General features: G+C 34.9%; 1 protein-coding gene across 16 annotated transcripts in view; it reads right to left on the bottom strand.

The window, feature by feature from the left end:
• Positions 1-16,180, bottom strand: part of CDC42BPA (CDC42 binding protein kinase alpha) — a 331,875-nt gene that overhangs the window by 80,721 nt on the left and 234,974 nt on the right. For all 16 annotated transcript variants that reach the window (XM_054519311.2, XM_054519266.2, XM_024248084.3 and 13 more), the window contains 4 exons: positions 9,600-9,724; positions 3,297-3,402; positions 2,903-3,051; positions 1,244-1,335 (listed from right to left, as the gene is read on the bottom strand). In XM_054519311.2, the coding sequence (XP_054375286.1) occupies positions 1,244-1,335; positions 2,903-3,051; positions 3,297-3,402; positions 9,600-9,724 (472 nt within the window). The remainder of the gene's footprint in view (positions 1-1,243; positions 1,336-2,902; positions 3,052-3,296; positions 3,403-9,599; positions 9,725-16,180) is intronic.

Here is a 16,180-nt window from a genome sequence, read left to right as displayed (position 1 = left end):
CCATGTCTTATGAATTCTTTTTCTTTTCCTCACTAAATAATGTATCTTCTTTCAAATTTTCATTCATTAAAACCTAGCTTGATTTTCATTTTGGCATGATGGCTTGTGCTCCTAATCTGAATTACTATTCACTTTTTCTGGGCTCCTTCCTTTTCTTGTTAATTAAGAAATTCAATCCACAAGAATTTATTGAGCATCAACTATTTGTAAAGGCTTTTTCATGTTAGCTTCTTTATGTGATTACTCTCTGTTCTCCATCATTTTACATGCAGATGCAAAGACTCCGCCAGTTTTATCTCACTGTGTTGCATGGCTGAGAAATGATAGGAAAGCACTTAGACCTAATAAAAAGCCCATTAACAAGTTCAGTATTCAGTGATGGCCTTTGTCAGGAAAATCAATTTCAAATAAATGCATATAAGATATCCCTTTATTTTAAAAATATCTGAATTTCTTTTTATTAAATCTTCACATTCTTAACATCCACATTAAGGAAAGTTTAAGAAGTTCATGTAATACAGCTATCAAGCACTCTGACTAAGCTTTCATATGAATGGAAAAATGTTCAAGTAAAGTTTTCAAGAAAATGGTAATAAATCCGGGATATCCTACAGGACAAGCAATTTAAGTGTCAAACTGGAAGAAGACATTAAAATGCCCCCCAAAATTTTCCTTACTGAATTGCTCCATTAATACTAAATTAATCTTCAGCTATTTCATACATTGTTTCCTCAACTACCCTGAAAGTGAATCCCCTCTCCCAATTTTTATACATTCTAGGCACATAAAAAAGTGCTAAGAAATACTTGTTCAAGTACCCTTACCAAGTTCTGAATGTTAACACACATTGCCATTGTCAGAGTGATAACCTCATATTATAGCATTTGAGAATATTATAAAGTACATTATAAAAAAATTTTTTTTTCCAATCACAAAAATGTTATTCATGAAGTAGTCCATGGCACTGAAAAAAAACGTCAAATTTATGGCAAAGTGTCTTTTTCTGTTACTATGAAATCTCTAAACAATGCATATTAAGTAAAACAAAATGACTCAGAGGCCAGTCTTCCAAATGTGTGTGTATGCACATGCATCATGTATACACACATATATTCATAAATGAGTGCCAGAATTGCTTATGTCAACAATTCTCCCACCTATGAAATGAACTGATTCTTCAGTAATAAAATATATTTATAACATAACAGTAAGTCCTGAGTGAGGCAAACACACACTCCCATACCCTTTTCAGATCTAAGCTCTTCAGTGTCCTTTATCAGCTGTTCGATTTCTGAGAGTAGTTCCAAGTTCTTCTTCTCTGAATCTTTTAGTTTACTTAAATAAGGAGAAAAAAGGAAAAATGTCATTAATTTTTATTGCTGGTTAGTGAGCCATCTTGGATGTAGCCAAACTTACTTGGTTTAAATGTCAGGCATGGTAAATTAGGGGACTATAAATTACTGCAGGAAGAACAAATACAGCCTGCTACCTACTTTCATGTAGATTAACAGTTTTACCAGAATACAGCCAATCTCATTCATTTAAGTATTGACTATGGCTGCTTTTACACTACAACAGTAGAGATGAGATGCTGTGATGGAGGCTAATCAAAGCCTAAAATATTTACTAAGTGAACCTGTACAGAAAACATTTGTGGACCCTGAACTAAATTATTAAATTCAAAAATGTTACAAAATCAAAGGTTAATTTTAGAATTCTGTCAGACTTTGTTAGATATTATACCATTACAGGCAACCATGAAAGTGGAGAATATACAGGAGTAAGTTTATAATTTTTCAAACTGGCTCATCTTCCTGACTTATGAACAATATGTAAACTCATATGTCCTAGGCGTAAGGAGAAAAGATCTTACTTATTTCAAATTACAACACAGAGAATGACATTCATTAGCTCTTTATGCTGGGATCAATTCACTTTCTCCAGAAAAAGTTTTCCCCTCCTCAATGCCACATAAGCACATTTAAGTAAAACATACAATGTCTGCATTCTTTATAGCAAAAAGCTTATAAACCAAAAGTTTATAATCCAACAGAGGTATCACGTATCTGGCCTTTGATTTGATTAAAAAGACTGACAATTGCAGTTTAAGGACTATGACTACACACCATTAAAAACTGAATTCATGGGCCTGCATTTCTTTTCAGGCTTTTGGAACTTTTGGTATTCTCAGCAGTCAATGGATTTTCATATTTGTAGTTTCACTTGTGATGTGAAGTTTCTATTGTTCCTCTATGTCACTTAAACTGGCTTATTTTGAACCATGTTTATAATCAATCTAATTGTGAAATCGTTTATGTATTCAGAGTATGATTCATTCTAGCGTTGTGACAAGAATTGAGGAAATGTGTTCATTAGCTAACTGCTTCAGAGACTGTGGGATATACTTTTCCTAAATACATAAAGAAACATGAAAAACAATAATTATACTTAAAAGATATTATACCATTATGAAATGTGCCATCAATAGAATTTTCATTTATAAAAGACCTATGGTAGAGGCCACAATTTTCAAATGATTATATTTTGTTCTCACCATATGTTGTATTTTTATACAAATATAATATTCCTAAACATGAGAGAATTTTAGGTTTAATAAAATTTGAGAGTCAACTAAATTTTGTAAGAGGAAAATTAAATAATGGCATATTATTTAATACTATTAATTCTACTTTATGGACAAGCCAGAAGAAAACAAGGCTATATTAAAACCTCATCACTGTCTACAAGGCTTAAAAGCATCTAGTTATTTTCAAATCTTCATAACATATTTGACCATCATTTTTCTAAAAGAAAGCAATGGAAACTAAACATGTAACTTCTTTCCAAATAATTCTGACAAACTTAGAAATTATTCTAGTGGGACTATATTATTCAATCTCACCATTCTGTTATGATATTAGACGCTTTAACTTTATTCAACTCTTCTTGGATGGCCTGTTTGGCTCTTATTTCTGCATCCAGAGCCGACTGCAACTCCAGTCTAGCTGACATATCCAGTTTCGCAAAACGACGCATTTTCCAGGGCATATCCTATGAAATAATAACTGTGTTTTTAGTTCCATCCTATTTTTAACATTTACATTATTACAGTTAACCAGCTGTGTGTTATGTTTTTCTAAACTGGAAAAGACCCAAACTAATAGTTTTCTCATAAAAAACTCTTTAGTAGGCTCAAAGTCTAAACAAACTGATACAAGTAATTGGATTTATTATAGGTTTTTTAAATCTCTTTTTTCTAATATGATAAGCCTCCATGCAAAATCATAGAAGCTTACTGTTGCTCGTGTACCCAAGCTGGAATTTCTTAATGCCTCCAATTCTTCAGTCATTTTAGAAGCTAAGGCCTGAAGATACCCTCGTGCATCCTTTTCATCGCTGACCCTAGAATATATAAAGACAAAGTACAAAAGTAAAACAAAAAAGCTTCAGTGCAATATATGTTATTTTAAAGCTTCCTAAAGAAATAAGTGATAGGAAATTCAAAGATAGTCTTAAATAATTTCTTTGAAAAGGTCTACCATAGTATACTACCTGTCAACAACTGGGAAGAGGTTTATGGAACTGTTCTTTCATGTACGTGGTAGAGCTGGTGATGTTTACAAAAGTCCAAGTTACTCATAGCTGATAAATTATTAAAACTTCACCCTTAAAACACAGAATTAACACTCTTTAAATCTAACAACACAGATGCACGAACGTGTGAGGTTTTCTAAATAAGATTTCGCAATTGGATTCTGCCATTTTATATCATAAAAACAATATACCATTCTTAAAATTGAAGTGTATATTAAATTTAGAAAGTTTAATGTAGGACATTCTGCAAAAATCAGGGTTATATTGTAATTAAGCTCTTCTGTTTTCTGAAATGATCAACAAAATGACAGAGAGAGAAGATTAAAGTCTACCAAAACCTAATTTCTACTTACTGTCTTAAGGCTATCTAGCTGACGATACAATTATAATTTTAGATAGAAAGTTTTCAAATTATATTTGGTAAGACAAATTCCACATTTTAGAATTTCTCAAGAAAACGTCTGCATTTCTTACACTTCCCTCAAGTGGGGAGAAGGTGAGGGGAGGAGTCTAGCATATCTACAAAAATCTACAAAAGAAGGTCCTATTCTCAGGAAGGATGAAAACCACTGGTATACACAGAAAGCCATACTGCACAAACAAAAAAAATGGAGTTGAAATTTGCAATGCTCACAAGTGTATTCTAACACACTCTGGGGAAGACAATTTGTCTTTGTGCAGGCTGGTTGTTTTCAGATAAAATCCAGGTCACTGAAGCTACGAGGAAAGTATATTTCAGGTAAATCAGTATGTAACTGATGCATACAGCAGACATGTTTAACTCCTGAGCTCTGCTTTAGTATCTCTTAGAATGTAAACTCCCGAGGAGTCAAATTCATATATATCTTAAAGAGGCCCTTTAAAAGAGGCTTGTTGCTCTCTTCTCTTAGATGGGAGGTTGTCTTTGGAGTACAAGCAAAAGAAAATATGGAGATGTAATAAAACCATGGTAAGAAGTTGTCCGCTCTAGGGACAGTTACATATTCCTAGGCTCTACGTACGTGTACATATTTTTATTGCCTGTTAAAGAAAAATGGTTTTGGAAATTATTTTAAGAATGTTTGTGTAGCAAGGGTTGTGTCCTTCTAAAATTCTTTGACCACAAGTGACTGCAATCTTTTCATTTAATTACCTGATTTATAGTATAGAGAATAGATTGGGATGAAGGAAGATTATCTTTTTTAGAATACAAAAAAGATACTTACATAGTAACAATAAAGAAAACTGTATTATCCTTTAAGTGCCCAGGCTAACAGGTCTCACCTAGTGCTGGTTTAGTATCTACCATAGCTCAGAGATCTTAGTTTATGCACATTTGCAAGAAATTGTGAAGTCCAATGTGTTTTATTAACTTTGGAAATCAACCTCTTGTAAACTGACTTTATTTGGAATTTTATATGACAATCTTTTTTCTAACTTTGCTTTTTATTTACATGTTGAACACATTACATGTTGAACACATTTATTTACATGTTGAACACCTTACAACTGCAGTCTTCCACTAATTCCTAACTTTTGATTAAACCTATTTCTTTTTCTTGGCTATAGAAAATTACTGGTTTGGAGGGTAACTCATGCCATTTAAGTTCCACTGGACTCTAGGTCTCACACAACTCCTTTTCATAATCATTGCTATTTGTCTATTTTTCAACCTCATTAAAAAAAATCTTACTTTCTCCAATCCCAACACTATCTTTCTCTCTTTTTTTTTTTTGAGAGAGAGTCTTGCTCCGTTGCCCATGCTAGAGTACAGTGGTACAATCTCAGCTCACTGCAACTTGTGTCTCCTGGGTTCAAGCAATTCTCCTATCTCAGCCTCCCTAGTAGCTGGGATTACTGGCACATGCCACCACACCTAGCTAATTTTTGTATTTTTAGTAGAGACAAGGCTTAGCCACGTTGGCCAGGCTAGTCTCGAACTCCTGACCTCAGGTGATCCACCCGCCTCAGCCTCCCAAAGTGCTGGGATTACAGGCGTGAGCCACCGCACCTGGCCCCAACACTATCTCTTGCTCGTTGCTTCTAGGCCATTTGGTTAAGTTTACTCATATTCATTCTCTTAACTTTTAAAAACAGTTTTAGAGGTAGGTGTCTCATCTTTTATTTGGCTAAATCATTCAAATATTTCTTAATAACATAGGTATTATTACTATACATAATCACCCTCCCTACTACACCTTATATTTTCAATTTCATTATTTCCATTGGTTCCTTGAAACATGTACAACTCTACCAAATCCAAAAGTTCCCTGTTCTCCTCACTGACAAATCCCCCAAACATTCCATTTTCCCTCTTTCATTGTTATACTCCATACATGCAATTGCTCTAGTATTAAACCCTCCATTCACTACTCTATACTTCCCGAGGTCTAATTCCTGCCTCAACTATTTTGCTGAAGCTAATCTGTAAAACTCAACTACAGAAGGCCAACTTAGATCTATGTGTTCTCTTGGCACATTTAATCCTTCCCTTCCAAGTTCTCTCAAATTATCAATTAGTTAATACTTATTAAATACCATTACATTGGGTATATTGAAAAGAAAAATAAGGGACAGTTCCTGAAAAGTTGGGGCATATATAGTAATTAGGAACTTTGATTCTTAAGTCATATAGACCTGGTTTCAAATCCTAGCTCTGGTGCTTACCAGCTGTGTGACTTTGGGCAAGTTACTTCTCTAACTTTGTTATCCCACCTATAAAAATGGGGATAGTAAAAATACCTATCTCACAAGACTGGTGTAATAACTAAATAAGAATACATGTGAATTTCCAGCCTAATGAACGGAACACTCTTATGTTTTAATCAATAGAAGCTATTACTATACAAGAATGAGCATTACTGAATGAAGAATGTTTCAAATAATGTGAGTGGATTTAAATAAAGAGAGACAAAGGTTTCATTACTGAAACGCTTTGTAATTATTAAACCCTTCTCCTGGTTCTTCTACAGAGCTGTTTCATCTAGCTTTTATAATATAACCCTTACCATTCTCCTTCTTTCTTGTCTCCTTAAAAAGATCTCAACCACTTCATTGGCCTTATTCACAAGGAATTTAATTCCCAAATTTACATTTCTAATCCTAATCTTTATGTTAGTTTTTCAAAAGCATATGAGAAATCTCTACTAAGATGCCTCAGGATCACCTCAGTCTCACCAACAAACAAAATAAAATAACAGCTAAAATTGATTGTATTATCTTCCCCAAGGGTGGTTACCCCTCTTAACTTTCCTACTTCAATGATGCCATCATTTTCTCAACCTTCTTAACTCACAATTCAGGAATACTAATTTCTCCTCATCTCTTGCCCTTCATTTGTAAATAGTATTAAGTCCTATAGATTTTTCTTTCACAATGTCTCCTGCATTTGTTCACTTTATTTTCAACCTTAACTTCTACTTCATCCTGAACATTACTGTTAAGAGCTATTTGCCTAATTATCATTTTAATTAACACCATTACCTTTGCAAAAACCTTCTCCATCTTACAAATAAGTGAAGGTAAAATTCTTACTTAGTATTCATGACAACTGTGTTGCAGTAACTTTATTACTCTTATTTCCTACTATTCTTTTACATAAATTCTCCCATTTGGTCAAACTAGGTGTAGGATATTTTACTAAACTCAGGGTTTTCAGAACACACAGTCTAGTTTAACTGATTATTCCCACCCTTCTGGAGCAACCAGTCTGAGATAATTCTCTCAACACTACATTCTTATTTTTAAAAAGTCAGTATCTATTCAATGATATTTCATAGCAAAAGAGAGAGAAGGTGGAGTTCAAGAGCCATTAGAAGTGACTTAACATAAGGTTTTATATACTGCAGTATTTGTTTTGTATTAAAACTGTTCATTTGTTCTAGGAAACATTTAAAGTGCTATATATGTCATGAGGTCCTATAATGTTGTTTGAGCATTACATTTTTTAAAAGAAGGTTGAGTATTCCTAATCTGAAAATCCAAAATCTGAAATGCCTCCAAATCTGGAACTTTTTGAGTACTGACAAGATGCTTAAATTTTTGAATTAGGGATGCTGAACTGTTAAGTATAATGCAAACTTCTCAAAATCCAAAAGAAATCCAAAATACTTCCGGTCCCAAGCATTTTGAATAAGGAATACTCAATCTGTATACTAAACTCAAAAAATGAAAATAACTCAGTCTTCTGACCTTTATAAGCTTGGATATTGTATCTCACAGAGTTAACTTTCAAGTAGGTAAGAAAGTCGAACAGGGAATATATATTTTACTTTTTCCCTTTGGGTTTTTGCCAATCTGCTATCTATTAGTCCATTTCTAAATAAAAAGTAGGGTTAATAACAGCTTCCAGGCAAAGTGACTTCCTTGTATTTCTGATTTCTGCATATTTTGTTTGAATGTGAAAAGTGTATACTGGGTGTTTTGTGGCATCATATAAAACTTTCATCTTCACCCTTTCTATTAACCCTTTCTACAAAGACCACATTGAAAGCTTCCTTCCATTACTAGCACCACTTCCCATTCCAGCTGAACTCATCATGCCAGACACTTGAAAAAATCAGTAGTCTAGTATCACAGGTTTTGACTCTGTCTTCTGAAAAGTCATTTTCAGCTCCTTCTTACATATATATTTGATAACATAAAAATAGAATTACAAATGGCAAGTCATAATTTTTGACATTATAAACTTGGTTAAAGATTAAAATGGATTTTGCTTCAGAAATGCAGACTTGATGATATGGATGTAAATTAATGAACCAATAACTGTACTGTCTGGAACCCAAATAAATTTCCACCATCTGCATATTCCCTTTATATGCACTGAATAGAAACATTATAAGCATAAGAACTCTTAATGGAAAAACATTTGAACCAAATATGCATACAGGAATTAAAATTCCCTAGAAATGATTGATCTACAAATATATGATGAAACTATAGGCTGGGTATCCTTTATGTGAAATGCTTGAGACCAAAAGTATTTTGGATTTCAGGTGTTTTTTTTTTTTTTTGAATTTTGGAATACCTGAGTATGCATAATGAGATTATCTTGGGGATGGGACCCAAGACAAAACACAAAATTTGTGTGTTTTATATACATCTTATAAACATAGCCTGAAGGTAATTTTTTACAATGTTTTATAATAATTTCTTGTGTATGAAACAAAGTTTTGACTGTGACCCATCACAAAGTCATGTCTAAAATTTTCTACTTGTGGTGTCATGTCAGCACTCAAAAAGTTTCACATTTTGAAGCATTTCAGATTTCAGATTTGGAATGCTCAACCTGTATTTGTTTTGATATAAATTAAACACCTGCCATTTGCCAAAAAGGATTTAAAAAGTTAAATAAATATAAAAAGTTAAGCTACCTATTTTTACTTGGAAATACAGTCTTCATTAGATTCTACTTTCTCCATGTATTATTAAAATATGAAATTTTTTTACCAGCACCAGAATAATCGTTTAATAAACGAATATGAAGGTTACTAAGATGAATACTCCAAACTAAATCCCAAGAGCTTGAGAAAGAGTTGATAAAACTAAAATGTAACCATTTAAGGTTTTAAAAATGCCATGTGTGAATTAATATGGTATAATCATGATAGAAGGTAACAGTACAGTACTTTAACTTCTAAGTATTTTTTGCAGGCCTTCCATTTCTTAAAATACTCACAAATACAGGAGTTTTGGTCTTAGAAAGAAACATCCATAGGTAGCAGATGAATTCCAACTTTGACTCTGGAGGTGGTAACATTTTCTTAGAAAGTAATGATAATCAGATTTCAATGAAGCTGTGTTAAATGCTGGTATGGGACATTTGTTAGAGTTAGGGAACAGAGGAACTTAACAGAAAACACAGTAGAACACAACAGATCAGTAATAAAACTGTGCTTTTCAGAGTAACTTATTTATCATAGCTGACAAATGAGATAAAAACCATTATTAGTAGCCACCTGGAATTCACACCAACTTGGCCACATACTCACAATCATCCACAAAAAAACGTTTAAAAGAGCACTCACCACTGAATTATTTCTGTGATTTGGGCTTCCCAATGTGCAACTGATTCTTTCTTGTCTGCTAGATCTTTAACCTCTTCTTCTAACTGCTGGTTGTGTATACTTAAGTTCTCATACAAAGTAGTAAGCTGAAAGGTAGTTTTAAGACATGCATGACTTTTAGGACCAATAATTCGAGGTGTTCAGACAGGTATTGTCAAATTTGATTACTCAACATCATCTACCCAAAAATGCTTGTCTTACTATAATAATCCCTTTTGCTCACTGAATTTGGATATCAAGTACTCTGAATTCTCCTGCTATCTTTGCTTTTCCCTTACATCTTACAGTGACTTGGTTCTGTGAACATTCTCTACTTGGCTTAAGAATTGCCTATTTCTGTTGGTAATAGCTTTCTTTTTTTTGGTCCAAAAATGTCTTTATGTCATCTTTTTTTCTTTAAAAAAGCTTATAATTTCAAGCATATACAATAGAGGAAAATATAAATGAATTCCCATGAGCCCCACTACCTAATTTCAACAATGATTACTTCAACATCAGTCTTGTTTCACTTGTACGCCTGTTCTCTCTCTTTTTTTTTTTTTTTCAGACAGAGTTTTGCTCTTGTTGCCCAGGCTAGAGTACAACAGCACGTTCTCAACTCACTGCAACTTCTGCCTCCTGGGTTCAAGAGATTCTCCTGTCTCAGCCTCCCCAGTAGCTGGGATTACAGACGTGCGCCATCACGCCCGGCTAATTTTTTGTCTTTTTAGTAGAGACAGGGTTTCACCATGTTGGTCAGGCTGGTCTCGAACTCCTGACCTCAGATGATAAGCCCACCTCAGCCTCCCAAAGTGCTAGGATTACAGGTGTGAGCCACCACGCCTGGCCTGTATGCCTGTTCTCTTATCCCCTCCTCCTGTATTATTCAGAAACAAATACTAGACATCACACAATGTTATCCATACATATAGCTGTATGTATCTCTAAAGAATAAGGATCTCTCTTTTAAAATACAACCACAATAGCATCATACTACAAATTTCACAAATTTCCTAACATCACATAAATAGTAATAGTTCAAGTTTCCAGTTACTTCAACATATCACAAAACTTAAGTTTGTTAAATTGAATCATGATACCAATAAGAAAACACAGCTTAATGGTTGGACATATGTTTTTTTTTTTTTTTTTGAGACAGGTTTTCACTCTGTCGTCCAGGCTGGAGTGCAGTGTTGTGATCTCAGCTTATTACAACCTCCACCTCCTGGGCTCAAGCGATCCTCCCACTTCAGCCTCCCAAGTAGCTGGGATTACAGCTAAAAAAAATTAGTATCCAGCTAATTTTTTATTTTTTAAATTTTTTGTAGAGCTGCGGTCTTGGCATGTTGCCCAAGCTGTTCTCAGACTCCTGGGCTCAAGCCATCTGCCCGCTGTGGCCTCCCAAACTACTGGGATTACAGGCATGCACCAGCACGCCTGGCCTGATACGTCTTTTAAGTCTATTTTATTTATAGGTTCCCATGCAACACCTTTATTTTTCTTTTGACTTGAAGAATGCAGGTTGTCCTGGCCGGGCACGGTGGCTCACACCTCTAATCCCAGCACTTTGGGAGGCCAAGGAGGGTGGATCACGAGGTCAGGAGATCGAGGCCATCCTAGGTAACACAGTGAAACCCCATCTCTACTAAAAATACAAAAAATTAGCTGGACGTGGTGGCATGCGCCTGTAGTCCCAGCTACTCGGGAGGCTGAGGCAGGAGAATTGCTTGAACCTGGGAGGCGGAGTTTGCAGTGAGCCAAGATTGCGTCACTCCACTCCAGCCTGGGTGACAGAACGAGACTTTGTCTCAAAAAAAAAAAAGAAAAGAATGTAGGTTGTCCTGCAGTTTTCCACATTCTGAATTTTTGCCTTCATTTCTGGAAGGCATTTTTTGCTGTAAATAACATTGTAAGTTGGCAGTTATTTTACTATAGCACTTTTAGGACATTCTTTTTCTTCTGAATTCCATTTTTAATTTTTCTGTTGGGAAGTCAGTTTTCAGTTGAAGTTTCACGCCTTTCAACACAATGTGTCTTTCTTCTCTGGTTGCTTTTAGAATTTTATGTTGGTTGGTGTCTGGCCGCTTTTCTAGGATTTGTCTAAGTGGGGTCTGATTTCTATTAATTATTTCACTTTTAGGGTATTTCTTGAATTTGTGGCTAAATGTTTCTCATAGGTTTGGAAAAATTCTGGGCCATAAACACTCTTCAAGTATTGCACTGCCACCATCTCTCTCTTCTTGCCTTTTGGGAAATCAATTATTCGTATGTTACAACTTTTCATCACATCCTCTATGTCTTATATCCTCCTTTCTAATCCCTGACTATGCTTTAGTCTAAATTTTTTTTTTTTAACATATGCAGTCCTTTTCTTTGTTTCTCTCCAATCTGTTGTTAAAATGTTCTATTGAGTCTTTTAGTTATTTTATTTTTTGCTCCTGGAAATTCTATTTGACAGTCTTGTATAGATTCCAGTTTTTGCTGAAATTCTTCATATATCTACTTTCTTGAACAAATCACACGATTGAAGTCCATTCATAAAAATTTCATACTGGGAACTCCTGCGGGTCTGTTTCTACTGACTGCCTGGTTTTCATTTTCCCTTTTTTGATTTTGTTTTTGCTGTTGAATTTTTTCTCTTGGTTTTCAATGATTTGGTTGTATTTGCTGATATGGCTGGTAATTTTTTACTGCATGCCACATATCGTGTATAAAAATTTTAGATAATTTTAAGACTCTGGATAATATCTTCCTCCATAGAGTATTTACTTTTTCTTTTGGTAGGCAATCAGAGTAAAGATAGATCAAAGATTGAAATACTTGGAGGCTGGGTTTCAGTCACTGAGGACTCATCTTTCTTACTCACCCTTACTCCTAAAATGTAGGCTTTCAATGGGTTCAACTGAAAGTTTGAATTATTTACTAAGGATCCTGCAACTTGATAGGCAATGCACTTCCATTTTTCTCTCTCCAGCCTTGTAAAACTGTGGAATACCATGTTCAACGTCCTGGATTCTGAGGTTTTTCTGCTTTCATATCTGCAAATGCCTAAAGAGGAAAAGTGGCACTAAATGTTGGGCTCACTGCTCTATACTATTCTTCCCTTTAGGATCTTGGTCAGTAAAGTCCTGGTTTCCTTGTTGTCACTCCAATGACTTCTTACAGATGAATACTATAAGTGGTATTTGTATAGTATTATTTTTAAAATCCAGCTTTATGGCCCTTCTTGGTGAGGTGGTAGGATGTAAGCTAATCTGTCACAGAGGCAAAAAGTTCTTGCTTTAAGTTTTTAGAAAATTCATGAAAAAGGCTGGGTGCAGTGGCTCACGCCTGTAATCCCAACATTTGGGGAGGCCGAGGTGGGAGGATCACCTGAGGTCAGGAGTTTGAGACCAGCCTGGCCAACATGGTGAAACCCCATCTCTGCTTAAAAAAAAAAAAAAAAAAAATTAGATGGGTGTGGTGGCACATGCCTGTAATCCCAGCTACTTGGGAGGCTGAGGCAGGAGAATCGCTTGAACTCGGGAGGCAGAGGTTGCAATGAGCAGAGATCGTGCCACTGCACTCCAGCCTGGGCAGCAGAGTGAGACTTCATCTCAAAAAAAAAAAAAAAAAAAAAATTAATGAAAAAATATTTGCATACTATTTTATTTCATCGCTACATTTTTTTCTGATAAATGGTCTCATCTGTTATTTATTACTACTCCTTCCTTTTTTGTATGTTTGTAGAGATACTGTGCTAGTTTCTTCTTGATTACTCAACTTTGATGAAGATAAGTTGCTCCTAGAGGATTTACAGGTTTTTAGGGATAAAAGGGCCATATGATTGTCAACTTGACTGGTCCACAAGGTGCCTAGACATTGGGTCAAACATTATTCTGGGTAGGTCTGTGAGGGTGTCTCTGCATAAGATAACATTTGAATTGGCAGACTGAGAACCCCCTCCCTAATGTATGTGAGCCCCGTGTGATCAACTGAAGGCCTGAACAGAACAAAAAGGCTGACTGCACCAATAGTAGGGGGGAACATCAGCTGTGACATCAGCTTCTCCTGCCTTCAGACCTGAAACGAGACAGAAACTTTTCCTGAATGTTAAGCTTGCCAAGCTTTGGGACTGGAACTACAAAATATACTCTCCTGGGTCTCCAGCTTGCCCAAAGCAGATCTCGGGACTTGTCAGCCTATATGATCACTTGAGCCAATTCCTTATAATCTCTCCTGCTCCCAACACACATACATATACCACCCCCCACCTCCCGCATACACTCACTCTATTGGTTCTGTTTCTCTGTGGAACCCTAACTAATACAGGCCACAACCAGGTTCTAAGTCAAGGGTCTGCAAACTTTTCCAGTAAAGAACCAGACGCAAGTATTTTCACCTCTGTGGGCCACATAAAATCTCACATCATCGTCATCTTCTTTTTAAAAATAGCCATTTAAAAATGTAAAGATCATTTTTATTATGTGGGTCAGACAAAAACAATCTGGGAGCTAGATTTGGCCAGAGGCCATAGTTTGCCAACTCTCAATTCTAAGCTATTAGGAATCCTACCAATGACACAGGATTTTATTGGTGTGCATTTTGAACCTGTATTTCTGTGCAGAGATAGGCAATTTTGGCACAAATCACAAAGCAAAGTTTCATTTCTTCCCCTCTGGCAAAACAACAACAACAAATTGTTTTATGCATATAGAGTTTGTCTGTAATACTCCATTTAATTCTACCTCCAACCTCCTTGTCTTCCCAAAAGGAAATGAGATCCAGGGAAGCTATCACTCACTGCTGGCACATACTGATTTGTCTATTGCAAACAAGAGATTTAGGTTTTGTACCTTAGGGTGTGCCATTTGCCTCTGAAAATACAGTTTACCAGTTTTTTTTTACACTTTTACTGAGGTATAATTTATATAACATAAAATTCACCCATTATAAGTGTATACTTGAATGATTTTTAGCAAACTTAAAACAGTTGTACAGTGATTGCTACAATCCAGTTTTGGAACACTTCTAATACTCAACAAATATCCCCATGCCTATTTACAATTGATCTTGGTCCGCACTCTGATTTCTCTAGGCGTCACTGACCTGCTTTCTGTTTCTGTAGTTCTGCATTTTCTGAAATCTTCTATCAATGAAATAACAGAATACGTAGTCTTTTGTACTGGACTTCTTTCACTTAGATTATTGAAGTTGAACCTCAATACTGTTGCATGTATCAGAAGTTCACTCCTTTTTACTGCTGATTGGTATTCTAGTATATGGGTATGGTATGCTTTGTTTATCCATGCACCATTGATAAACATCTGTACTGTTTCCAGTTGTTTACTATTATGAGAATATGATGCTATGAAAATTCATATGTAAGTCTTAAGGGGACTATGCTTTCAATTCTTTTCAGTAAACAGAATTGCCAGGTTGTATGTTAAGTATATGTTTAACTTTTTGAGAATTTTTGGAACTATTTTCTACAAGGGCTATGCCATTTTATACTCCTTTGAGCAGTGTATAAGTTCTAGTTCCTCCATATCATTGTCAGTAGTTGATACGGTCACTCCAATTGATTATAGCCATTCTCAAGGGTATACAGCAGTATCTTGCTGTGGTTTTAAGTGGCATTCTCCTAATGACAAACATCTTTTCATGTGCTTATTTGTTATTCATGTATCATCTTTCATGAAATGTCTATTCGGCTTTCTTACCCATTAAAACACTGAGTTGTTTATATTTTAAGAGGTTTTTTTCCTTTTTTTTTTTTGAGACAGGGTCAAACTCTGGGCAGTGGTGTCATCTCCACTCACTGCAGCCTTGACTTCCTGGACTCACATAAATCCTCCTGTTTCAGCCTTCCAGGTAGCTGGGACTACAGGCATGTGCCACCTCACCCAGTTAATATTTAAAAAAGATTTTGTGTAGAGATAAGGTCTCACTATATTTCCCAGATTAGTCTTGAACTCCTGGGCTCAAGTGATCCTCACGCCTTAGACTCCCAAAGTGCTGGGATTATAGGTATGAACCACCACGTCCACCTTAAGAGTTCTTTACGTATTATGAATACAAGTCTTTTTCCAGATAAATGATTTGGAAATATTTCCTCCCCATCTGTGCATGGCTTTTCATTTTCTTAATGTTCTTTTTAAATTTTGATTTAATTTATCATTTATCATTTAATTTATCATTTAACATTAAATGATCGATTTATCATTAAATCGATCATTTAATGATTAATCATTTTAATGATAAATTAAATCATTTAAATCATTTAAATCAATTAAATTAAATTAAATCATTTAAATCATTAAATCATTAAATAAATTAAATCATTGAATGATTTAATTTAGTTTATCATTAGTCTTTTCTCATGCACTGTGCTTTTAATGTCATTATCTTGACATTTTTAACACTGAATCACAAAGATTTCCTATGCTTACCTTTTATATTTCAGATTGTGATCCACTTTGAGTTAATTTTTGTATAAGGTATGAGGTAAGGATCCAAGTTCATTTTTTCTCACATATGGATATCCAATTGTTCCAGTACTATATGAAAAGATTATCCTTTTT

Source organism: Pongo abelii, chromosome 1, assembly GCF_028885655.2.
Source record: "Pongo abelii isolate AG06213 chromosome 1, NHGRI_mPonAbe1-v2.0_pri, whole genome shotgun sequence".
In the NCBI taxonomy this organism is placed as follows: domain Eukaryota; kingdom Metazoa; phylum Chordata; class Mammalia; order Primates; family Hominidae; genus Pongo; species Pongo abelii.
Note: the sequence above shows the minus strand (reverse complement) of the source record. Positions and strands in the feature narration are given on the sequence as shown.